At 38.3% G+C, this 26,781-nt stretch overlaps 1 protein-coding gene across 1 annotated transcript in view; it reads left to right on the top strand.

Annotated features, from left to right (window-relative positions):
• ldlrad4a (low density lipoprotein receptor class A domain containing 4a) overlaps positions 1-26,781 on the top strand; it is a 98,543-nt gene that overhangs the window by 33,948 nt on the left and 37,814 nt on the right. Inside the window, exon 3 of the mRNA XM_081376722.1 lies at positions 8,337-8,474. Coding sequence (XP_081232848.1) covers positions 8,337-8,474 — 138 coding nt within the window. The remainder of the gene's footprint in view (positions 1-8,336; positions 8,475-26,781) is intronic.

The raw sequence follows: 26,781 nt of genomic DNA, 5'->3' as shown, positions 1-26,781 counted from the left end.
TTGGTGTTTCATGGCAGAGGCGTTTGAGTGTGGACAGCTTCCAAATCGATTCCCGTCATTCTGTGAGCCCACAGCACGCAGGTTTGCGTAGGGAGATTCAGATAGGTTGGGGGAGTTTACCGTGGGCTAAATGCCGGGGAATACGGTGATACTAAACAAACAGGATGGGGGAGATTGGTCACACTTTATATTAGGTGTCCTTAACTACTATTTACTTAAATAAAAAAAAATTTAGTTATTGTGTTGATTTTGCGTTGCAAAACACTTTTACTGCTATTGAGGTGGGATATGGGTAAAGTTAGGGACAGGTTTGGGTAGGTTTACGGGGTGGGTTAAGGGGTAAGGGAAGGGTCAACAGAGTAATTACAGATGTAATTACAGAGATTAATTACAGCTGTGATTACATGCAGGTATTTAAAAAAAAAAGTAGCCTACATTGTATAAACATACGCATACACAATTGTATTGTATCAAATTATTAATTTAAATGTTAGTACAAGTTAAAGACACCTAATAATTGTGGGGCCACAAAAACAATTGATAGCCTACTTGCAAGGTTAAACTCTGGTTAGCTGGGCTTGTTTTCATAGGTTTTGAGCCATTGCGATGGACTGACCTATTTAAACGCTCCCGTCTAATTACATGCACTTTAAATCTAAAGTTAAAGGTGTTTCAGAGTCTGACAAAATTAGCTTAATAGTTTTCAACTTTAAAAAAAGACCATCACACCAGCTATATGTAGTACAGCGTCTAGCCCTTGTCTGTTTTACATTTTACTCAGAAATGTTAATAAAGTGAGAACATATTGCGACGGCTGCTCCGTCTCGCACTTTTTGACTCGGTTCTGCTATGCACACACACTTAATTATCCAAGCTCAGCCGGCGGAGGTCATTCTCTTCTCACCACGACACACACTGCTCCCCCTCAATGTGCTGGGGAATTTGGCGCAGAAAATTTTCGCAGGCTTCCTCGCTCTTATTTTCTTTTCTTAATAAAGGAGCCAAGACCTGGAGGCGGCGACAGACACAGACTGAGGGAGAAAGACAGGGAGGGGAGTGTTGAAAGTGACAAAAGATATACCGTGATGTGTGGGAGACAAGGTCCAAATAAGATTAAAGGTATTATGAACAAAACTCATTTCGCAGCCTTGGAGGAGAAATCCAGCGAAGAAGTACACAAGACTTGTGTAATGCAGCAAGACATCTTATCCAAAACTAGACGGCAAAGTATCAAAATACATAATATCTGATTCTGGTTTAAATCTTTTTAAAGGTAGTGTGTGTAATTCCTTTTGACTTTCTCCTTTCCCCGTTCAGAGACAATTATCAGTAAAGCTGTTCGCACGTGGATCTGTAAATACAGAAGCTCTGTGGCTCAAAACACTGCTCTGTTTGTTTGAAGATCCTACATAGCCTTTACATAGAAACTTTGTCTCAACCAATGATGTGATTTGGGGGTGGGACCAGGGTTGCCAGGTCTGCAAAACAGAACTAGTCCAATAGCCAATCAAAAATTAGACCAATGACTGTATCCCAAATATCAAAACTCAAAATATGTCACTCCCATACCTAAAATACATATTTTACAGTCACTGTTGTGTGTTATGCACAATTTCAACTTGAAAATCACTATATAGTTGTGATCATAAGCACAGTCTATCATCACAATGGAGCCCAAAGGCTCCCTACCATTGTCCCTCCGTCGCAAAACGCATAATCTAGCACAGTTTTATCATTGGTCACAGACTATAAAATTGGTCAGATATTTTAATGAGCATTGTCAAGTGACCAGTACCGAGTTTTGGATACAAAAAATTACAAGCTCAAAAAATGGATGGATGAATCATTTACAATGAGATCAATAAGATGCATTTAGAAAGTAGAAAGAATGAATTTCTATTTCATGCTAACTTTCAACAGGCTGTTTAGGCTATTGGTTAATGTGTTAACCAATAGGCAATTAGCTGTTTAGACATTTGCTACGTTTACATTCAACCTAATAATCCGTCTGGAATCGGATTGACGGCTCAATCGGACTGAAAAGCCTACATGTAAACACCTTAATCGATCCGATTGAGCTCGATCTGAATGAAATTTCAAACGGATTGAAAAGGGGTGGTTTATTCCTTTTCTAATCTGATAGAGAGAACATGTAAACACTTGATCAGATTGAAAAACAAAACTGAAAGGACTGCGCATGTGCAATGACGTTGAAATAGCATAATGACGTATGACGCTCGGAACAAGCGGTTCTTCCGGTTCAATAAAGTGTCTCATAAATGAGTGTCCCGTCATTCTAAAATTCTCCTTTCACTCCTTTCAATTTTGTCTCCAAATTATGACCAGAAATGGATCAATATTAAGTCTGCTGTTTAAAACAAACAAAGAACCAATGTAGGAGATTAGTTATGCGCAATAAGCAGGAAACTCTATATATTCGTGCAGTGTGCGCATGTCAAAAAATCTATTTCGATTTGAAGCTTGTGACATATAAATGCGCACATCAATCCTATCACATGTTTAGCGTTCATGTAAACACTATAGGATTGTGCATGGCTAATATTGTAGGCATTGCATGCTTTCTGATGTCTTGACAATAGTTGACAAAGTAATTTAATGTCAGTAAATGATAATGTTATAAAGTTTACTGCAAAAATAGTGAATCATTTGGAAAATAAGTATTACCATTTTGATACTTGCCGTCAAAACGTCTTAAAAGTAAGTGTTGGCTGTGCTCCAAGATGGGAGTAGCCCACGTCGAACTGGAATGCCCACTTTTCACGATCCAATCAAGTCCCACTATTCATTGTTTTTTTTTCTTCTTTTCGAATATCCTGTTTCACTTCATGACTACATTGTGGAAATAAAGTGGGTTGCGAATGCTATTTCATGATGTCAAATGGAAAATTAAGACAAAAAAGACAACAAACCGCAGACATGAACAGCTGACACACTTGGCCTGAACTTGCTGGCGGACTCCAAATCCCAGGTGCAGGGTAAATATAGGCACTGAGGCTTCTCTCACACCCATCCATCCCATGATCTCCACCGCCACACACAGATGGCCTTGTCTGACTGCTTCAGGGGAGTGGAGGGCAGGTGACTTCAACAGCCGGGCCAGGGAAGAGAACCCAGACACGCAGGGTGGTTTGAGGTCTTATCAGGGTCGGATGAGTCATGAGAATGGCAGGCGATTGTGCGATGGGCAGACGATGACACGGAGAATGGTCAGAGAGCATCAGTTTGGCTGAGCAGACAGGGGAAAGCGAGCGAGAGAAAGTGTCCTGCTCAACTGCAGGACAAAAACACTGCTGCATCAGACACACTGGCAATGTACCAAATGACAGTCTAAAGGCACGGTTACATTTACTCTTGATCTGCGAAATCTTGCGTTTGAAATTCATTTCAATCTGGAGTTTAGAGTGAAGGCGACACATTAGGTTCAAGTTGGTCCTGCAAGTTTGCCATGCTGACCAACAGAAATTTTGTTTGAAATTGAGTTCTGTGTAAGCTGTGTTACATACATCACTACACTGTTGACAGTCGATATTGGTCCATTTTTGCTCATGAAATTTCGCCAAAATTTCAGTAATATGACCACACCTCAAAGCAAAAATCACTATTACTGTTGCTTATGGGTTAGTGAAGTAGACAAACTATTTACCTGAAGTATTAAACGTTGGTGTGTTACTCGCCCTTCACTGTTTTTGATACAGACATGATTGATACCTCAAATAATACAGTTTTTTGAGTAAAGATATGCTGTTTTCTAAAAGATTAGACTAAAGCTTTAATAATTTAGTTTTAGTGATAAGACTTACATTTAACGTGGAAAAATAGCTCAGCATTGTAAATAAATGCTTTCAATCTTACCTGTACACACACAATATTCTCAATTAAGCGGTACTTTATAGCAAAACTCAACTGCTCGATTGTAATATCGTTAAAAAATATAAACTGTATTATCACACATCTCTGTATATAAAGTTGGATATAAAATTATATATTTTTTTCCGCATACACTTGCACAAATTGATGCACACTATATAGCACAACTCAACTGCCTTTTTTCTTTATAAATGCCGGGTTCTTTTCATAAAGGTAGACATACAGTACAAGTTTGTCCAACTTTATTCATATAAATACAGTAATCACATAAAGCATCTCGACTGCTTGATTGCTTGTTTATTGTCACAAAATGTAAACAATATGAAGATCTGTTTGTGAAGATCTGTTTGTTCTACTAAGTGACTGCAAAGTGACTTGAAAGCCACAAACCTAAACACCCCTAGCATTATGGCAGCGAGTTTTGCACACAAGCACCACCCACATTTTGTTCAGAAATTGTAAAATCTAGTTTATATTGCAATGCACAGAGATAATAGCAGCAATGTCTGCATGGCTCAGACTTTGGTCTACATTTGTAGATCATCCTTAAATTGAGTGACACGCCTGGCTGTCTGCTCAGGACAGATAGATGGTTGTCTGTCCTCAACCAGACATTCAAATGTGTTCGAGTTTGTTTGGCCATTGTTTAGAGACTGGCGTCTTAAACATGGTGTCTCATTTCCCTTGCTGGTGATCAAATCTGCGATTAACGCCACAGACGAGACAGCGGCCAGCTTACAGCCTGATACAAGCTTGCAGAAATCCCTGCCTGCTATAATGGCTCTGAAGTGAATGTTTTATGGTAGATGTTATGTCATCCGGTGCGGCGTCAGGTCACGCATCATGAGTCTGGGTAGATTAGAGACATGTAAAACTCTATCACAGCATCCCTGATCTCTTTTATTCCGAGCAGCCTGCTGAACAACTGCCTCGTATGTTCTCTTCCTTGGAATCTTTTAAATGCACCTGTACAAAAGATTAACAAAGGCTCTTTTTTGTTAACTGGAGGGAGAAATTATGATGACCTTTACAATGAAAGAAATTTTTTATCGTACATGTTATCTTTTCAGTGGTGCTGATCTTATCCTTAAAGGAACAGTTTAACCAAAAATGTAAATTGTCATCATTCGCTAACCTTCGTATTGTTCCAAACTTATTTGATTTCTTCCTTTCTTTTTTTTCTTTTTTTGCAGAATGTCCAAGCTGCTCTTTTCTATATAATGACATAAGCCATATTTGCACACTTTCGAGCTCTAAAAATAGAACACATTGTTTAAAATAAAATAAAAAATTACCATAAAAGTACCATGATTTACAGGTAAAAATGACTTCAATTTGGGCCGGTCCAGTTTTATTGTTAGCTAAAACTATTAATAATATTGCTGATATAAATGTGAAATGTTCTTGGCAGCTACTGAAATAAAATAATTTTAAGTTAAAAACAAAATAAAATAAAACTAAATACAATTGTAAAAAAATAAATAAAAACTTAACAAAACATATAAAAAAACCCATCAAAATATCTCACATTTAAACTAAAAATATAGCTGCATGCAGCGTTGACGGGCCCAAGCCCTGGCGCCACAGCCACCCTGGTGGCTTTAGGACAAAGCAAAAAGTATTCGCACAGCTTTGCAAAGTATACTTTATTTGACTTGTACGCGCACAATCTGTCACCATGAGTTACAACCCATTTAAATATCTTTGTATTCTTTCATGCTAGAGTTGTACAAATGAGGGTACTTTCTAACTTCTTCGCACAATCTCTCATCTAGGCCTCCATTGCCGCTATAGCTTGCATGCGTTCCAGTCTGTTCTGTTTACGCTGTTTTTCTTCAAAGTACCTAGTGAATCGAAAGCCCCAGGTTACGGTTGGAACCTTGTGGATAAAGCAATTACTGCAAAAAAAAAAGTTTTTATGCGCATGTGCGACCTGCACGTAAAAATCCGGCGGTGCGTGTATAGTATGCGCAAACTCTTCTAATCATGAAATTTGTGTCACGCGCACTGTATGCTGACCCCCGTGTACATGTAAAAAATATACTTTGGCCTCAACTGTGCACAGCGGGAAACATGCATTTAAAGTGAGGAAATGTAAAAGAACTACGGCAAATAGCACAATAGCCACATCCATGAGATATTTAAAAATGTTATTACCTTATTATTAAACAAATTATATAAAACTATTTTGTCAGTGCACTACAAATAAACGGGTTCTTTGCCTTTATTTTGTCATTAAAATGGATAGAAACAGATCCTAAGTCAGGGATAGGCAACATCGGACCTGTAGCGCCGCTGTCTTGCAGAGTTTAGCTAGCCTAATCAATGTCTTCAGGATTACTAAGGCTTAGGCATGTGCCGGTATCAAATTTTCATGCTGCGATTAATTGATTGAGCTTTTATCACTTTACACGGTATTATCACAATATTTTAATTGCTCAAAAGAAACGGATGGATTGGGGGGGATGTAGAAAAAAAAACTTGCATCACAATAGTGTAATTGTGATTGTCAAAACATTTGGTAACTAAACAGAATTTTACATAATTTTCACAATTTCAATTAAATTCTTGGGATTTGATTTCAATCTTGATTCAATATTGACTCTTTGGATAAATATTAGGTAGGCTACAGTAGATAGCCTACATGTTAATTTTTCTCAAGAAAAAATACATCTCACATAATGCTGTAAACATACAGAGAGCCCTATCAGCTGGTATTATTAAAGGTTAAAAATTAACTAATTAAATTAAATATGATTTTGTTTTCATTATAATAACAATTATGACACAAGTAAAAATATAATACAAATGTAATATAGTGCACATATTTAGCAAAATACTCCTCTCTATAGCTATTTTTTTCTAGTCAACTAACGTGTTGGTCATTAAATGGCTTTCCTGAGGTAAATGTAACGTTCTGTGACATAATTGTTCACCTGCAGTTTTACTGACCTCTTTCCGTGGCTGAAAAACACTGATTGATCGATATTATGTATGAAGCATAAATACCTTTTAGTAAGTTGAACTGTATCTTTAAATAAAAAGTAACAGATGATCGGTTTACGTGAACTGATGCGCTACAGCGATCGGTCACGTCACATTTACAAGCACCAAAACGGTATTTATTGTCTGAATTTCGTAATAAAAAAGACAGAACCTGAGAGCTAAGAATTTTTTTCATATCAAAAGTAACCTGCTCTGTCTAGTCTGTTGGTGTCAGTGTCCTCTTTGCTCCTTGATTTTTCTCTGCGTGAGAAAATGGATGTGTGGCGCGAGAGCGTGTGAAAAGTGTAAATTGCGTGAGTCTCACGCTGAATGCGTAGAGTTGGCAGCCCTGCTTTTAGAAGGGGGATAAATCGACGGCAGCGTTCCTCCTTCCGCCATGCTCCTCCTCCATTTGAGGATTCATTACATTAGACTAGTGTGCGCACTGCGCCGCATGCACACAGTGCTTCTACATGTGGAGATTGTTTACATCAGAGTGCGCACGTGTTTCGCGCAGAAGATATACGCAGTGTTTAAGCGGTTGATGGAAAATGAACTAATGCGTTCTATAAATATAAATTCTGATCTATTATATTTTGAAGTGCCCGCGATAACAATATCGTGCATATTCATTACCGCGATTTATCACATTACCGAATACCGGCACATGTCTACTAAGGCTACAGGCAGGTGAGTTTATTCAACTGCTAGCCTCTCCAAAAATGACCTAGCTTACCTTTTAAATGAAAAGCCAATTTAAAATCTTAATAAATACAATATTGGTATATAAATAGTACTAAAATAACTCTGGCCAGTTACTCACATAAAGCATGTAATAGGTTTATATAAACATTTTTAATATGTTTTAAAATATAACTGACTTATCAGTCACGTAATTTACAACATTAATTTTAATGTATATTTTATTTTGTGCTATTGTGCTGACACTAGAATATATAAAATAATTAATATATTCAATAATATTTCATAATTATCAGACTCAAAGATGTTGTCACTTATTGAAACCATGGCCTAGCAGTTAGATCAGAATAAAAACCTGTGCACTCTGAATCCCATAAATTGTTCAGAAACCAGCCAGTCAGATTGGAGTTTACTGTTTTAGCCAGCTCCTACCATTTTTGTGTGCAGTATCCATCAGACAGCCCGTGAATGGTCTATGGGCGTACCGTCTGAGGTTTAGATTAGTCAAAGAGCAACCGGGTAGAAATGTTTCACATGTGCTATAAAGTTTTGAAATATCTCTTTTATCTTAGCACTCCACCCAAAGCCAAATTATAATTGTTATTTTCCTCCATGTGGTGCATTACATCAACCTGCATATACTTAATTATTCAGTCTGTCTGGTATGTGATGCCTTCAGTTGTATAATAGTGCCGCATTGTGTATTAACAATCCTAACCATCCACCCTTGAAGGCACATTTTTCTCTTTTTCTTACTGCAGAGTGCAAGTTCCACTGCACCAATGGCAGATGTCTGAAACTTCTCTCGCTGATTTGTAATCATCTGAATGAATGTGGAGACAACAGTGATGAGGAACATTGTCCTGATGCTGTACCTCCACCCCCAGACACCATCCAGTGTAAGTCCATCCGCCCACTTCTGTCTCAACACCACATCTGCATCTCTGGCAGGTGATATTGCATCAGTGTTGGGGAAGCTACAGTAGAAAGCTTCTTAGAATGCTCGGCTAACTGTCCTTTTAGAGCAGACGGTAGTAAACTATCCAAAAGTAGTTACATTGAAGCGATTTAGTGTCTGTAAATTAAAGGGGTCATGACATGAGAAATCAAATTTGCCTTGATTTTTTTTTTTTATTAACATCCTGCAAGTTTCATTGCTTAAAAAGTCATCCTCATTATTAACAAAGCATTTATTTAATGAATGTGTTAAAGGAGAACTCCGGTCAATTTTAACATTGAGCTAATTTTTTTGTACATTTGGAGTGCTGTCAATACAGAGAACGACGACAAAAATCGGTGTTGCCTACACCGAGTTATTCTATTTTTAAAATTTGCACCCTGTTGACTTCAATGGGGCAAGTATTAAACCTGTTTTTAGCCTCTTAACATCCTTGATGTGTCATTACAAGTGCACAGAAAATGTGAGCGATTCCTTCAGAGTGAACACGAGTGAATCTGACTGCAGTAGATGAGAAAGATATGTATAAAAATTATGTTATTTAAGCCAGCGCAAATACCTGTGTTTACATCCTGTTTTCGGTTGAAGTCCAAAGTAGTCGATTGCCGAGTTCACGCGCATAGGTTTAGTTACCTATGATCACGCGCGTGAACTCGGCAATGTCCCCATTGAAATCAACAGGGTGCAAATTTTAAAAATAGAATAACTCGGTGTAGGCAACAAAAAAAAAAAAATGAGCTCAATGTTAAAATTGACCGGAGTTCTCCTTTAATAATACACACATTATTTACACTAAAAAAATAAAAATTACCCTAATTTATACACCTGAGTTGACAACATGGTACTAAACAGCAGTATTTAAAGCAGTATTGTAGTTGTCACTACAAAAAAGAATTGTTGAATACATTTTTCTTTCTTTGAACTAGTATATTATGATAGTCCAAACTAAGCAACTGAATCAGACTTCTCAATGCTATTGGAGCATGACAGAATACCAGAGTGTTTGATTACTGTCACAATTGGTTGCAAAGCTGAATGTGTAATCTAATGTGACATAAAAACAGCAATATAACACTACTTGTTGGAAAAAAATAGCTTGTTACTGGAAAAGCTGCACTATTATGAAAACAGCTGAACTGCTGTTATGCTACTGAAAAATTAAACCCTATTCGCACTGGATTAGTATTATCTGGGGACCTCGTGTGATTTAGAAATTACCCCCTCACGTCTGAATTTCGTGTGGCGCATTCGCACGGGATAAGAGAAGCCTGTGATTTTACTTGAATTTACTGACTTATCTCCCGGATATGATGTCAATAGGCCATTGCTTGGAAATGTCTTGTCGTTATAGGTCTAGCTGTATGATCTATCATAAACAGAAGAATGTTCCTTACCACATGCTGCTATACATGTCATTTATCTCCATCTAATCATTCTTTTTGTTTTTGCAAATTGTATAGTTGCATGGTATATAGTGATATTACCCAGCACCCAAAATACTATCAAAACATTCCAACGCAGCCTCCATTCTTCACGAAAGATGGATAAAAAAGCGCACAGGAAACAAAAACCTTGAAAAAATGATAAACGACCCCGCCAAATCACAGAGATGCCGATTTGCACGGGACTAATATTATCACAGGACCTCGGTGTTTGGTGAAATATGGTAGGTCATTTGCAGGGGAATTTTTACTTTACAAATTACAGACATGGCCAATTCGCATGGGATTAAGATCACTGACAAGCTCCGTAATTATTACAAATGACTAGAGGTCACCAGGTAATACTTGTCCCGTGCGAATAGGGATTTTAGTCGCCCTGCTCTCTTTGCTGTGTTTTTTCTACTGTTGTCTTTGCTGGTCCATCTTGCTTTATTGAAATTTTGTACAACAATATGCCAAGAGAGGTGTGGTACATTTGATTTACCACAGTTAAGGTCCTTGTCCGAAATTCTTGTAAAAAATTTGTGCACGTTAAAAAATAAATACGACCTCATGTTGTGTGAATCACGTTTACACACTGGCACTGCCTCCGAAACTTTCATCCGTCATACATTTTTTTGAATCGGGTTCGATTTTTTGAGTTTTTCGCATCTGTAGCAAGCATTTTGAGAGGTGTTTTGACAATTCAGGGCCACCGAATGAGGAAAACAAAACGAAACGCATACGAAACTCCGTGTGCAAGGACCTTTAGGCTATAAACATGTAGTATATATAGAGTGTATATACGGAGAACAATTCTTCTGCTGAGGAATACAGTAAGCATAACTGTAGATGATATTGCAGATATTTTAACTGATGTGTGTTAGCTGTTTTACAAAGAAAGTGGCTTATCCAATCAGATTTGAGAGTTTGAACTATTTATTGGAACTGCGACTAATAATTATTTTGATCATTTATTAATCTGCCAATTTCTTTATTCTGATTTAATCAAATAATACCCTTAAATCTCTTTCAAACAATGTTCAAATTGAAGTCTATGTAATGTATAATATACATTATGTGCAAAATGTTTTAAAATATAGGCTAAAGGTTGCAATATTATGTGAAAAGAACAGAACATAAACAGAACATTCTAAATAACCAAAATTACCCAACCACAATTTTAAGTGTTTACAAGTTTACAAAGTAAAAATCTGCTGGAACACACATATTCCCACCTCTGAACCGAGCCTACATTTGTATTTGGGCCCCATGTGGGTTTGAAATGGGCTGTAAAATGGGCCCCATGTAGGATTGTCCACGGATTCCATAATGGCCCCATGTTAATTGCCCAGATGGATTTCATGTAGGATTGCACTTGGTACTTGGTATGACTCAAGTGGGCAACATGCACAAGACCCATCTCGGTCCCAGCTTTAATGTCAACATTCAGTCATTTAAGGCACTTCTCAATATTTTTCTGTAATTCAATTAAAGTTAATATTCATGTAAAACATCATGATTTGCGTTGCATATATAGGATTTTTTAACTACGGGCAATTTAAAACCCAAATGTGATGTTTAACAACAAATTTTGTTTGATGACTGCACTCCCTTTCTGTTGCAGAAAGTAAGTATAACACAGACAGCAACATTTAATAATTCGGTTGAAGTGATGTGTTAACTGGAAATTATTGCAATTTAAGAATATGACACTATACTTTTCAAGAGTTTGGGGTCTGTAATTCCCCCTGTAATATTATCTATTCCTGTGATGGCAAAGCTGAATTTTCAGCATCATTATGCTGGTCTTTAGTGTCACACGATCCTCCAGAAATTATTCGAATATACAGATTTTATGCTCAAGGAACACTTATTATTATTATTATGAATATTAAAAATAGTTGTGCTGCTTAATATTGTTTTGGAAACAGAATTTTCAGTATTCTTTGATGAATAGAAGGAGAAAAAGAGAACAGCATTTATTTGAAATGGAAATCATAACCATGTAAAAGTCTTTCTGACACTTTTGATCAATTGAAGGCATCCTTGCTAAATAAACATATCAGCAAGTATTAGTGGTTTCATCAAATTTATTAGATATTGCATTTTGGAAAAGTGTTTGGTACTGAACAGCTGCCATGTTATGCTGATGTTATTTTGACTCTGTCTGCATCAGTGTTGCTCTGGTTGTTGTTGAAGGTTGAATGTTTTTTATTTTTTTTATCCTTTGCTAGCAGACCGTTTGTGTGTTTGTTTAACAGGGGCTTTTACCAAATCGGTTTGTATAGTTGTTTGTATGACCTTCCCCTTACATTCTGTGCATGAATGCGTTCCTCATAGGTGTCTGAATGTGTGTTTGTATGTGGATGGACACTATTTGTTTATGAATGTGTGTGCTTTAGTTCTCTGTTTTACTCGCATACATAAACACTCTCTTTTTCTTGCTTGATGTCACTCACTCAAGGCCATACAGGCAGTTAACTCTTTAAAACTTCAACAAATGTGCTCAAGGTTCATTTTATTTTTTAAATGAGTGTATATAAGTGGGTTTAGTTGGTTTTATTCAGCAATGCTATCCACTCTGTATTCTATGGATGCTTGTTTCTGCCACAAAATATAAAATGAAAAAAGGTAATTGCAACTAGCCTAGGGTAGTCTAGGAACTCTCCATAGACTTTCGAGCTGCAAAAACCTAAATTGGGTCAGGCCAATCACGTCGTGTATAGAGTAGGCGGGGCGGGCTTAACATATGACGACAGAGTTGCGACGGTTACCTGGCTGCGACTTGAAAACACTGAATGACGGCTGCTGCTGGAGAACAGTCTTTCGAAACGGCTTTGGCCGCGACTCTGGAGGACTTGGAGTTAAGTTTTTCTTTGAGTAAAGAGCAAAGAACGGCACTGAAGTCATTCTTAAAAAAAGGAAGATGTGTTCGTAGTTTTGCCGGCCAGATATGGCAAAAGTTGAATCTATCGTTAGCTCCGCTGTTGGGAAAACGCTCTGGTTGGGTGAAGCGCTGTCCTATTGCGTGCAGAGGGAATTTGAAAGACAGCCGTTTATCCCGCCCCTCGGATTGAGCCGTGACTATGGTGAGTTTCCAGACCTAACATCTTGATGTAGGTCTGGCTTGCCAGGCTAAATTGCAACCTTTTTGTCGCACAATTCAGATTTTCAGAGTTTACATCTCGCAATTCTGACTTTTTGGCGTGATATAAAGTAGCAATTGCGAGTTATAAAGTCAGAATTGCGAGAAAATTGCGAGAGTTTTAGTTTTTGTTAATGATAACAAACCTGCCATGTGCATGGCTACAAAAACTGATAATGGATACTAATTTCATTGAATTTCCATATGCATCCACTTGATAGTTTAGCTAATATTACCCACAATTCCTCGTGTTTTAAGGGTTTGTGACTGTTTTCTTTCAACTATATCAGTTGGGAAAATGAAAAGGAATACATGGCAAGGGCTCTGCAGAGGGTTTTTGGTATGAAGACATAATTGTATAACTTAACGTTATATATGGAAATTTATTTTAGTTTTGATTTTTTGTAATTAGGGTTTTATTTTATTTCAGGGAATGAAAATATTTTCGTATTCGTTTTTGTTTTCATTGTACATTTTGTTGATAATAATAACTCTGCCATTAACTGACTTAGATGTGATGTTATCAAAATATTTGACAAAATTCATAAAAGTTAATTCACACATGATATTTGTAAATAAAATCAATTCAGATGGAAGAGGAAAATTAAAAATGGCTCTGGCGTTTGTTTGTTTTTACAGAGTTTTCTATAACCAACAGAACTTTTTGTAAAAAACTTTTATTTTTTTTACAGCTCAGCTTTTATTGGCTGTGTCCATTTCCTCCCTCTTTCTCCTTCCCCAGCATCCATCTCTTCATGAGCACTCCCCACGTTGGGATCGCTTGGTTTTATGTGCTTTTTTTAAACATGCTTTTTTCTATTTTTTCCCTTGCTGTCTGCAGGACAAGGGCCACTCTTTACCGATGGAACAAGTCCAACTGCTGCACTTAAAATATTTAGCAGTCTGGGCCGCATGTTAATGAAAGCGTCTGCGGTTGGCTGCTATTTTAGAGACACCTGTGTGCGCTGTGATTGAATTTTCAGAGGCTGAGGACTGCTGATTTTCACGTCGAGAAAGAGACAGCAAGCGAGAGAGACGCAGGGGAGGCAAAACGAGAGATGAACAGACAGGGGTGGGGGGGGGCTGAAAAATTATTTCAATTCTAATGGCTATGGCGGTAGTGTAGCGTTCAGTCAGACAGATGGATCATGAATATGGTCTAGACACTTGGTGTCTGGGTGAGTCAGGGGGGGCCCTGTACGAGAGGGGTCTTCACACTACCCCCCCCCCCCCCACACACACACACACTCTGTGAGTTGAGAAAATTAAAGCGTTTTCAGGCCGAAAATAAATGTTTGTTATCATACGCTCATCAAACAGACAGGAGAATGATGTGAGCACAGGGTTTTTTGGTTCACTGAAGAGCCACAAGGTGGAAACAGACAATGCAAAACGATTGTTAAACAACATTGTTAATTGTGAAACATAATCCCTGACATATTGTCTTAATGAGATGTCACCCATTTTTCAATTCTGTCATCATTTACTCACCCTCATGCCATTCCAAACTTTCTTCTGTAGAACACAGAATGATCAAGTCATGTCACAATACACATTGTTACAAAGCAGCTTGACAGAAAATCATGATGCTAATGTTTATAATATTAATATCTTAATACCTTCTTGCCTTATAGTTGCATTTAGCAGATTAGAGCTGTGCGATATTGTTTGCATTTTGCAATGGTACAATCAAGCAATTGAGATTCGCTCTATATATAATGCTTTACTTGAGTTTTGATGACCATTGCCTTTTATTGTATAAAAAAAAGAAAGAGATGAGACTTAAATCTGAAGACTGAATTCCAAGAACGTTTTACGACTGTTCCCTGAACCAAACTTAAGTAGATTTGGATGGATACTTTGGGATGGCTGTCTTGCATGAAATGTCCATTGATCATCAAGCTTCAGTCTCTGCTCCTAAGACATCACCATCTTTGCCAAAATGGCTTGATACTTCAAAGAATTCATGATGTCCTTCATACAACTTCCTGCAACAGCAAAGCACCCCCATAACAAGACTTCACCACCTTCATGTTTGACCATGGAGATGGTGTTCTTCTGCTCTTAAGTTTAGCCTTTTTTCCACCAGACATACTGCTGATTCATGGGTCCAAAAAGTTCGAGTTTGGTCACATCACCCCATAAAACATTCTTCCAGAACTCCACAGGTCTATCCAAATGAATTTTAGCATAATATTAATAAGTCAGCCTTTTATGTTCTTAGTCTAGAGTGGCATTTGGCCAGATGTCCCAACATGAAGGCCATGCTTGCTTAGTGTGCTTATTAATACTCTGCATTGAAATGTTTATTTTTTTCTGCTTTCATCAGGTCATCTTGCATTTATGAAACTTAAACTTATGAATACGGCTGCCAGCTGTGTCTCTAGGAACTCTAGGAAATCTTCTTGTAGCCATAGACTTACTAATGTAATAAAACATTTTGTTCTCTATAGCTTTTATGCCATATTTGCTACTCAACTTTAGCACATGCATGGGCAACAGCAAAAGCTAATTCTGTTTTGATATAGATTTCCCAAAGGATTAATTGTGTTTTAACACAATTTTGTCTCATGCCATAGAAATAAGTCACTTAAAAACAGCAGCGTTGAATAATTATGACATGGCTGTATTACAAAAAAAAAAGTCCTATAACATAAAAGCATTACATTATATATCGACATTATAACTTTTAGTTTGCCACTAAACTGTTATAGATGCAATTTTTTAAAAACTGTATCTTAAATTTGTAAAATATTACAGTGTCCGGGGGGTTGAATAATTTTGATTGCAGCTGTATATGCGCGCTTGTCTTGGTGAGAAGGGATGATATGTGCTGACGCCCGCTGAGGTGGAAAATCTGCAGTGACTCAGTCCAGGTTTTTTTCCTGCTCAACATGACCTTCCCACAGAACTATGCGTGTGATATCGACATACTCGTTACACTCGACCAGTATATCTGTGGTTGGATTTCAGCGGTGATATATGTTTGAGGTCAAGAGGTCACCGTCACAGTAGCTATATTCCAATTCTTGTACACTTTAAAAATGAAATGTGTCGCAATACAGACGGCAAGATCTGTCTCTACTTCTGACTTTGAGGCTGCCAAAAGTTAATGTGTTAACTAATTACATTTAAGTGTGTTTACTTTTAGCTGTAAATGTTCCTCATTCTTAATATACCATAAATTATTTTATTTTATTTATCCTTTATTTTAAAAGGAATAATTCTACCAGGGAGTCCTGGCCAAAATGGCAGCACAAAAGGTTTCACATAAACAGATTACAAACACATAAAACCAGAAATATATGTATAAAAAAACAGTCTCATCCTAGCCTGGCAAGCCAGACCTACATCAAGATGTTAGGTCTGGCAACTCACCTCAATCCGAGGGGCGGGATAAACGGCTGTCTTTCAAATTCCCTCTGCACGCAATAGGACAGCGCTTCACCCAACTAAAGCGTTTTCCCAACAGCGGAGCTAGTTGATAGATTCAACTTTTGCCATATCTGGCCGGCAAAACTACGAACACATCTTCCTTTTTTTAAGAATGACTTAAGTGCTGTTCTATGCTCTTTTCTCAAAGAAAAACCTAACTCCAAGTCCTCCAGAGTCGCGGCTAAAGCCGATTCGAAAGATGTTCGCCAGCAGCAGCCGCCATTTTCAAGTGGCAGGTAACCGTCGCAACTCTGTCGTCATCATGTTAAGCCCGCCCCGCCTACTCTATACGCGACGTGATTGGCCTGACTCAATTTAGGTTTTTGCAGCTCGAAAGTCAATGGAGAGTTGCTAGACTGCCCTGGCTGCAAAATACATTTTGCTGCCACTAGGGTGCGTCTAGATTTCTAGGCTAGTCTCATCCGGCAATCATATGAAAAATGACGTAAAACATGTTTCCTTCAGGTAGGACTCCAAAAGGTTTCCAAAAATATTTAAAGATAAAGACCATCATAATGCGCTGCATTTTATTCCATAACCTAGGAGCATAAGAGCAAAAGGCAGCTTTGCCAAACTATACAAATATACTTTAGGAACAATTAAAAGTAATTTAGAAGTCCTATAATTACAAGTCTAATACGATAAGAGATTATAAAAATAAGTTGGCAATTTACCTAATAATGCCTTGGCAATAAACAGCATATACATTTTTCTCCTTTGGCACAAGGAGGACCAACCAACCAATTCGTACAAAGTACAATGATAGGTACGTGAAGATGTATTCGTCACAAATTGTATTGCTGCATGAAATGTACAGTCCAACTTCTTTAGTAAAGATAGGTTTGCATGCATATAAATCACATCACCATAATCCAACACTGAGAGGAAACAACTTTGGATAATTCTCTCTTTTGCTTCAAAGAGAAAACATTTCTTTATACGAAAGAGAGAACCCAATTTAGGTCTAAGCTTTTTTTGAAAGATTTTCAATATTAAAACCCAGCCTTTCATCAAGCCTTATGCCCAGGTATTTAAAGCAGTTAACTCTTTCTATACAGTCCCCTTCCAAGGTTGAAATAGGTGGAACATATATTTTAGTGTGACAGCAGGTAAATATACTTTTTTAGTATTTAAAACCAATTTTAAATTTAACAATGGAAATTGCAATGACCAAAAAGAGTCTTGTAATAGCTCTATGGTTCGATTAATGGACTGTGCTATTGTGTAGATACATTGTGTTATCAGCATATTTTTATGTGTGTGTTTATCTCATGACCTATGTCATTTATATAAATTGAAAATAAAATTGGTGCTAAAATAGATCCCTTTGGATTATTATTATTATTTTTTTCAGTTAGTTTTGATTTCATTGTAATATTTTTTAGTTGAGTTTTAGTTTTTTGTAATTATGGTTTTATTTTTATTTTAGTTAATTTTTTATTTCAGTTTCAGTTAAAGTATGCGTCCACATGCTTGTTTAGCAAAAAATACCCCTTGTTTTTCAGGAGTTTGTGATTGTTTTCTTTCAACTTTATCAGTTGAGAAACAGAAGAATACATGACCTGCACCCAGGAAAGCAAGTACTGTAATAGTTCAGCATGTAGTCAAAGCTTGTGAATAGTACTAAATTAACATAATTTTATAATTATAGTTTTAATTCAACTCCTTTGTGTTATTTGAGATCACATTTAAAGTAAATATATATTTTAAATATACTCATTTGCAAATTCATCTTTACAAATATGTAATTACAGATGTATTTATATAAATAATAAATGCTAGTCAGTACATTTGATAATACATTTATATCATATTTCAAAGACAATAGTAACTACAGAAAAAATATATAAAATTACTTACAGTAGTGGCCAAAAGTGTTGTCTGGCCTAGGAAAATCTTTGGGCTTTATTAAAATATTATTAATAATTTGATAAAGATTTTGTAAGCAGTCATTTTGTTTGTGATAAGCAATGAAACAAGGCAAATTGTGTGAAAATAATTTTTGGCCAGGCTATCATAGAAAGAAATTATGAACACATGCAAAAACAACCAGCGAAAGATTATGTTGAAGTCAATGTATGCTTTTTTGTGAGCTTTTTGTTTTTCTACGCAATTTTTTTGTTTAGTAAAGTAAAACCTTTTATAATTATACTAATTATATAACGATGCACTTTTGTCCTGCTGCTTAAGTGGGTCAAAAAAGGACTAAAGTTCATCTAACTGCATTTAATATCAGTTCAAACTACTACATTTTCATTTTGAGAGCTGTTTTAACATGTATTAACTCCCATTAACATCCTGCTGGTTGATAACACTTGGCAAGGTGTTTTAATGTGGCACTCATGTCGCAAGATGCTGAAAAAACAATACAGTGAATAACGACGTTCGTCTACCGCATGTGTAAGTAGACTAACAATTGAAAAATAGTGCGGATGGAACACAAGAACGTGCCCTGTGTGAGCTGAGGAGAGCATCTGTTGCCAATTTTCCACACTGTATGTTCAGTCTTTACCATATTATCCTATAGTGAACTTTGGGAGGTGGAAATATCCTGACATTGTGGCACCTGGACACACAAAAGGAATGAGAGCATTGAGAGTCTGTGGGATGTAATTGGAGTGAATTGAAAAGCACTGTCGCTGTGTTCTGTCTGTCTGTCTGCTCCGCACAAACAAACACTCATATCCTGACCAGTGCAGCCTGCAAATAGGAAGATGATTTGTATGCTCTTGAAAGAATAATCCAAAATTATAAGACACACAGGACACAAGGGAAGCTAAAACTGCATTATCAGATAAAATCATTGTCTCGTTTGCATTTGCAGTCTGTCTTTGTCTCTTTTAATGTAGGGAGAGGTTCAGAAAAATATTGTGATATGATAACGTTTCATTGTGCTTATGTCACTGGCGTTCAAGATGTCTGCCTGTTGTTTGTCAGTCCGGTAGAGTCGGCCCTTAAATATTTTTCTGCTCCCTCCCTCTGGCAGTTGTGCGCAGAGTGTGTTCATGTGTTTGGGGAAGGAAGTGAGTGTGTCGATGGTGAAGTGCACACTACCTCCCTCTCTCTCTCTGCAGCAAACCCCCAAACAGTCAGAGACACCGCATCAGCAACAGGAGGGACGGCAGACTGCAGATACTTGATTTTAAAGCTAGAGTCTGCCTCGAAACTGCTGATTTTAGATTAAGCATGTGACTGTTTGGAAGTTATCTAATCTCACATGGGATGAATAAAACCGCATGCTTTCATAGATTGAATAAAGTTTATAAAGAGCGAGTGGAACATTGCAGTTTATGTGCAATGAGGAGTGACGAGAGAAAACAAATTGCTGGTCCGCCATTCTTTCTGTGATGAAGGAAGAGACAGACTGTTTTTCCTGGAGTAGAAATGAGAATGTTCCTGCAGCTGTCAGCTGATCTCTGGGTGTGGTCTGTCATCCACAAATCAGACATCTCCCATAAGCACTGTTCGGATGGGATTAGTCTTCTAAATGACGTTTGAGTTACAGTTAAGATTTCTGTGATTTCTTGCAATGATGAAAAAGGGATTGGGATCTCCACAGCTATTGCTAAGATGGAAGTGTCTGTTTTCTGAATGTAGCCATTGTAGTTGGTCCTGTGCTTTAGATGCATGCATATATATGTGATTCATTTTAAAATCAGTTTGTAAAATCAGATACACTTTATTTAAAGTCATAGTTTATGATTGCTTTCAGTGCACAATCAATAAAATTATCCGATGCATGGTTCCAGCAAGGACACATGACACATTACATTGATAAAAAGTGACAGTAAAGTAAATGAAATGCTTAATATTACAAAAGATTTATATTACAAATAAATGCTGTTCTTTTCCACTTTGTATTCATCAAAGAATCCTGAAAAAACATCATGTGTCAATGTTATCAGCAGCATAACATTGTCAAGTCACCTTCATTTATATAGTGCTTTTAACAATATAGATTGTTTCAAAGCAGCTTTACAGTGATAATAGGAAATTAAAGTAGCCTAACAGCGATTGTTTTGGCTTTACAGCAGCTCTAGAATAAGGTTATTATCCAGCTAAAGTTAGTTTGGATTGATTCACTTCTGTTGCAAAGATCATTAATTATTTACTTAGGGGGCGCTTACACGACACCGTTCTAATAAAAAAAAACCTTAATGCGCTCCGGCCTGCTCACAACAATGCTCACAAAAGCGTTACATTTTTTTGACAAATGTTATCATCTCCGCGTAAACTTCAAAAACGCGAATCTGTAAAAAAACGTTGACGGTTTGTACATGCATACCAGTCTACCAGTTCAGTCTATAGTAAGGGTGTCACGATTTCGATTTTAAATCGAAATCGATCGAAATTAATGCTCAATCTCGATTATCGAATCGTTAAAGCTGCCACGCCCCGTATGTCACGTCACCTCGGCTTGCCTGTAATAGGTAAAACTCCTTTTCTCGAGAATATTGAAGCCTTTATTTTAAAACGCATTGCAGCTGCACAGCGAGAGCATCATAGCTCGTCTGAGCGAGCTGATTGTCTGTGCTGCGGCAACTGCACGAACCTATGGCGAGTTAGCAGTGGCGTGCGGTTCAATGAGAGCGCTTGGCGCCCTGCTAACCTCGAGCGTGCCAATTTGGACGCGGCTGAAGTGTATAAATTCAGAGAAAACTCCCCAAAGGACTTTAGGTTTACATCGACTGAAGCGAAGTACCAGATATGAGCGAAATAGCACGGCAAGGCAACGCAGTACTCGTTCCCTTATCTCTAAGGGAACCAAGGTTACGCAAGTAACCAAGTACGTTCCCTTTCGAGAACGTTCTCTCGTACTGCGTTGCAAACGCTGTGGGAACCCAATTTAAAACGCCCTGCTATTCGCCTGTGACTGCTCTGAGGAGCCTAGGGAGCCCCAGGACTATAATAGGTAATAGGTTATATTGTTTAAGTTTCCAATTGACTGTAGATATAAGTTATTGTTACATTATGTTGTTAATAAACGTTTTAAATTTGACAATATAGTGTGTGGTACATTGCGAACAAAGGTCATATATTATATTGCATAAAAGTCTAAAAATGGAATAGCTTGTGCTTTCAATTATTATTATTATTTTTTTATCGAGAATAGAATCGAACCGTGACTTTGGAATCGAAAATGTAATCGAATCGAGGATTTGGAGAATCGTGACACCCTTAGTCTATAGGTATGCACGTTTGAATATAGATGTGCGCAGACGTGTAGTCTTTCTTTACAAATTGACCCCACCAAATGACTTGTCCAGCCTTAAAAATTCAGAATTCAGAATTATTATTTTTTGTCGCTTCCGCGTATCCATGTGAACTGGAATCATTTTGACAACATTTTATCTGTACAGAGGTGAAGGAACGGAAGGAACCCTTCACAGTTAATTGTGTGAATTGGTAACTTTCGTCAGGGCGTGAAGAAATATAGAGCTGAGTATCATTAGCATAACAGTGAAAACTAATGCCATGCTTCCTAATGATATCTCCCAAGGGTAGCATGTATAGAGTGAACAGCAACGGTCTTAGTACTGAGCCTTGTGGTACTCCATACTGAACTTGTGATCGATATGACATCTCTTCGTTTACTACTACAAACTGATAACGGCCAGATAAGTATGATTTAAATCATGCTAATTTAATTCCACAAATGCCAACATAATTTTCGAGTCTATTTAAAAGAATGTTGTGGTCGATAATGTCAAATGCAGCACTAAGATCGAGTAACACTAATAGAGAGAAAATAATAAGAATTATTTTTTGAGCAGCAAATCATCATATTAGAATGATTTCTGATGGATCATTTGACACTGAAGACTGGAATAATGGCTGCTGAAATTCAGCTTTGATATCACAAGAATAAATTCCATTATAAAATATATTACAATAGAAAATTGTGACAGACGTAACAGGTTTAGAATCTAAATGCGGAAGTTTATTGAAAATAAACAGAGCAAACAAATCAAAATCATGAGGCAATGAAACAGTCACAAACACAATGAAAACGGTAATACAAGAGACAATATCCAGTAATCAGGCACAATAGACATAACAATAGTCATTTACCCATGATCTCTCCTCTGGTCTGTAGCTCTCCCAGTCCACCAGGTACTGCATCTGGTCCCCTCTATGCCTAGAATCTGGGATCTTTTTCACCATGTAGGCTGGTGCTCCATCAATCTCCAATGGAGGCAGCGGTTCAGGATCCGTGGTACCAGGGCCAGATGCCCGGTGGACCGGTTTAATAAGGGAGACATGTAAGGAAGGAGATATTTGATAATGAGCAGGAAGCTCCAGAACGTATGTAACGGTTAATCTGACATCATTGTTTGAAAGGACCCACATACCTAGGGCTGAACATCCTTCAGGGTAGCCAGAGCTTGAGGTCATGTGAGGACAACCATATGAGGACGTCTTCACCTACCACCTGAATCCTCTGGGCGAGTATGGCTCATTGTAGACTGACGTGTGCACAGTCCCAAACCAGCTCACTACGCCTGATCCATTCATCCATCGGTGGCAACATAGAGGGTTCACCTAACCAGGGGAACATTGGAGGTTGGTAGCCCAGTACGTAATCTATCAATGATTACCAGTATTATGGTGAATCTGTTGGAGTTGGGCAGATCAGTGATAAAGTCTACGGACAGGTGGGAGCATGATCTTTAGGGAATGGGCAATGGTTGCAGCAAGCGGGCTGGTAGCTCCTTGGGTGTCTTGGATCGTGCATTGCACACGCTTGGCATGACTTTACATAAGTAGTTACATCATGAGTCATCGATGGGCACCAGAATAAGTTAAGTACCAGTGAGATTGTCCTGTAAATACCTGTGTATACAGTGCTGAGAGAGGTGTGTATCCACTGAATGGTTATCTGACGTGGTGCTTGAGGTACATAGTGTTTTTTTCTGTGGGCATTCCGGTGGTGCAGGGTTCGTCTGTTGTGTTCTCTGGATTTCTTTGTCCCAGCTGATGGGGCCAATGATGACAGATGGTAGTAGAATGGGATCATTATGTGGTTGTGCATGAGGTGGATCATACCTTCTAGAGAGAGTGTCGGCCTTGCTGTTCTTGCCGCCAGGGCGGTAAGTAACGGTAAATTGGAAGCATGTGAAAAACAATGGCTACCATGCCTTACTTGAAATGGATGAACAGCTCCCTCTAGCCAGTGGTGCCACTCCTCTAAAGCTACCTTCATGGAGAGTAACTCATTTTTACCTAGGTTGTAGTTTCATTCAGCTGCATTCAGTTTTTTAGAAACGTAATCTGCAATGAGACTGTAATTTCGGATAAACCTCTGGTAGAAATTGGCAAAGCCCAGACTTGGGCCACTCAGTCACTGCCTGGATTTTTTGACACATCCATCTCAATTCCTTGGTGACTGATGTTATAGTCAATAAATGTAGTCTGGGTGGTATGAAACACATTTCTTAGCTTTCACATACAGTTGATGCTGTTGGAGGCATGAGAGGCCTGTCTTGATGTGCTTGATTTGCTCAGCTTTGCTCTGTGAATATATATAAGGATATCGTCAACACAAGCAATGACACATTGGTTAAGTAGGTCTCTGAAGATCTCATTTATGAATGATTGAAACACTACTGGTGCATTGGAAAGACCATAGGTCATGACCTGGTATTCGTAGTGCCCTCTAATGGTGATAAATGCAGTTTTCTACTCATTCCCTTCTCTGATCCTGATGAGGTTTATAAGCACTCCTTAAGTGTAAATTTGTGCCTCATGAAGTTGTTCCACAGCTGATGGGACAAGTGGAAGAGGTACCTGTATTTAACTGTGACAGTGTTCAAACCTCTATTGTCAATGCATGGATGGAGTCCGTCATCTTTTTTCCACAAATACAAGCCTGCTGCTGCTGGTGAGGTTTAGGGCCGGATGACCCCCTCTTCAATGTAGCTCTCCGTGGCTAAGCTTTCATGATGTGAGAGAGGGTATACTCTGCTCGCAGGTGGGGCTGCATTGGTTAACAGTTCAATGGCACAGTCCCATGGACGATGAGGTAGTAACTGGGTTGCCTTGGTTTTACTCAATACCTCTGCCAATTCTCTGTACTCACTGGGAAACTTGATTTCTTTGGAGACCTCTGGGCTCTCAATGCTAGTAGTGAAACATGGCATGGAAACGGTGACATGTAGACAATTGTCTTGACAGTAATCTGACCATTTTGTGAGCTCACCCTGGTTCAAGGATATGGATGGATCATTAACAGCTAGCCATGGATGGCCCAGGATGAATACTTGCTTGAGAGTGTCAATGACAAACAGTGAAATGACTGCAGGGTAACTGGAACAGTTTGATGGGTTATTCCAGTGCCAGTGGGTTCTTTATTAACAGCGGTGATGTTGATAGCATCCCCACTGTTCCATGTATCCCTGCTGAGTTCTTTAACCAGATCTGCATGAATCAAATTAACAGCTGCTCCTGAATCCACTAGCACTGTAATACATTTGGAAGCTCCATTGAAGGAGATATCAACAGGCAGAGAAAAACTATGGTGAAGAGGAGAGGGGAAATCTGTAGTACTTGTAAACTTGATGCTTTAGTGTCGGGCATTTGGCATTCTGGTGACCTGGTTTACCACAGTAGTAGCAGAGCTTTTCATCGTGGCATTCTGCAGATTTGGGACATGCTTGCATAGAGACTGTGGCTTGGGAAACAGGGCGTACTTTGGATCGTGATGAGTTACGAATCAATTTATCAATCTTGATAGCCATGTTTATGAATTCAGACAGTAGTGTAAGAAAAAAGTATGTGGACGTCGAAGATCTCAAAAATGAAGTTTATTACAGCATAGCAGTGGCAAAGAACACAAAGCACCTTGGGTTCACCGGTGTCAGAATGAACCCAGAAGATCCAAACCTTAAACCTTTTATCCTGTTACAGTTTACCACTCTTAATGTAAATGAAGTTGCTCTTGTTGTAACAGCTGTGGTCTGTATGTTAATGAAGTTGAGACACCCCATTGTCTAAGATGGTTCTGTGTGTCCCACACCCATTCTAAAATTGATGATGACCATTTGCTCAGGATGTGATCAACCCAAATGGTGAAGAAACAACATAACTTCACTTCCTTCATCTCTATGATAATTAAGCCATTTTAGGGATGAGCTCATTCTAAAATATATTTTGGAGTGGAATCTGGGTCGAGGCAGACCCACATTCCAATTTCTTACAGTAGCATACTTACCTTTGCATGCAAGCTTGACCTGTAGCTCGTGGTTAAGCCCTTCTCGGAAAACAGTTTTGAAGGCCACGTTGTTTCATCTGCTCTGAACCGCTAGAGTTCTGAATGTGATGGCATACTCAGCTGTTGATCGATGGCCCTGGCATGAGTGAAGCGGCTGAACAGAAACATCTTTACCCCCAGCTGGATATTCAAACACCTCTTTAACTTGTTGCACAAAGTAATCAAAAGATGTTTGAAACTGTGAATCTTTCTCCCAAACGGATGTGGCAGAGTCTAAAGCTTTTCTGGTGAGTAGGGATATCATGAGTGCACACTTCTTAGATTCTTAAACAAATGACTCAGGTTGAGTAGAGAAATAAAATTCTACACTGGCGTAGATTCCCCCTGCATTTCGCAGCGGAGCCATCAAAATTTTCAGGAAATCTTACCTGTTGAGCTTAAATAGATGGGAAAGAGCAGACAGTGAATGAGGTGTTTGGTGTTGGTGGCTCGTAGATAGTTACTCCTTATCTCTTGAGCAGTTCGCTCTGGTAAGCGAATGAGGCCTGGAGTTGAGAAACTTCCGCTGAATTCATGGGTGGCGAAGTATTCTGTGACAGACTCGACATGGAGGCAGTTTATTGAAAATAAATAGAGCAGAAAAACCCAAATCGTGAGGCAATGAGAAGTGATTTGATATTTGGCCTGCCCTTTAACTACATGTTAAGTCCAACCAGGTAAACAATGAAAACAGTAATCCAAGAGATGATATCCAGTAAACAGGCACAATAGTCATAACAAGCAACATTAACAGCAGGCAATGGTAAACGCTCATTAGTGCAGTGAAACTGGCAATACTTCGCAAAGTATCCTTGGAAATGAGCAGGAAATGAGCAGGTAATGAGCAGTGTAGAACAGGCCCTTGACTAGTACTTCCTCTGGTGGCTGGCTGAATGGGATTCAGCCTCAGCCATTAAAAAAAAACAGTATTTTAAATTGCAATAATATTTCACAATATTACTGTTTTTACAGCGTTTTTGATCAAGTAGCCTAA

The sequence above is a fragment of the Scardinius erythrophthalmus genome (assembly GCF_964197995.2).
Source record: "Scardinius erythrophthalmus genome assembly, chromosome: 10".
In the NCBI taxonomy this organism is placed as follows: domain Eukaryota; kingdom Metazoa; phylum Chordata; class Actinopteri; order Cypriniformes; family Leuciscidae; genus Scardinius; species Scardinius erythrophthalmus.
Note: the sequence above shows the minus strand (reverse complement) of the source record. Positions and strands in the feature narration are given on the sequence as shown.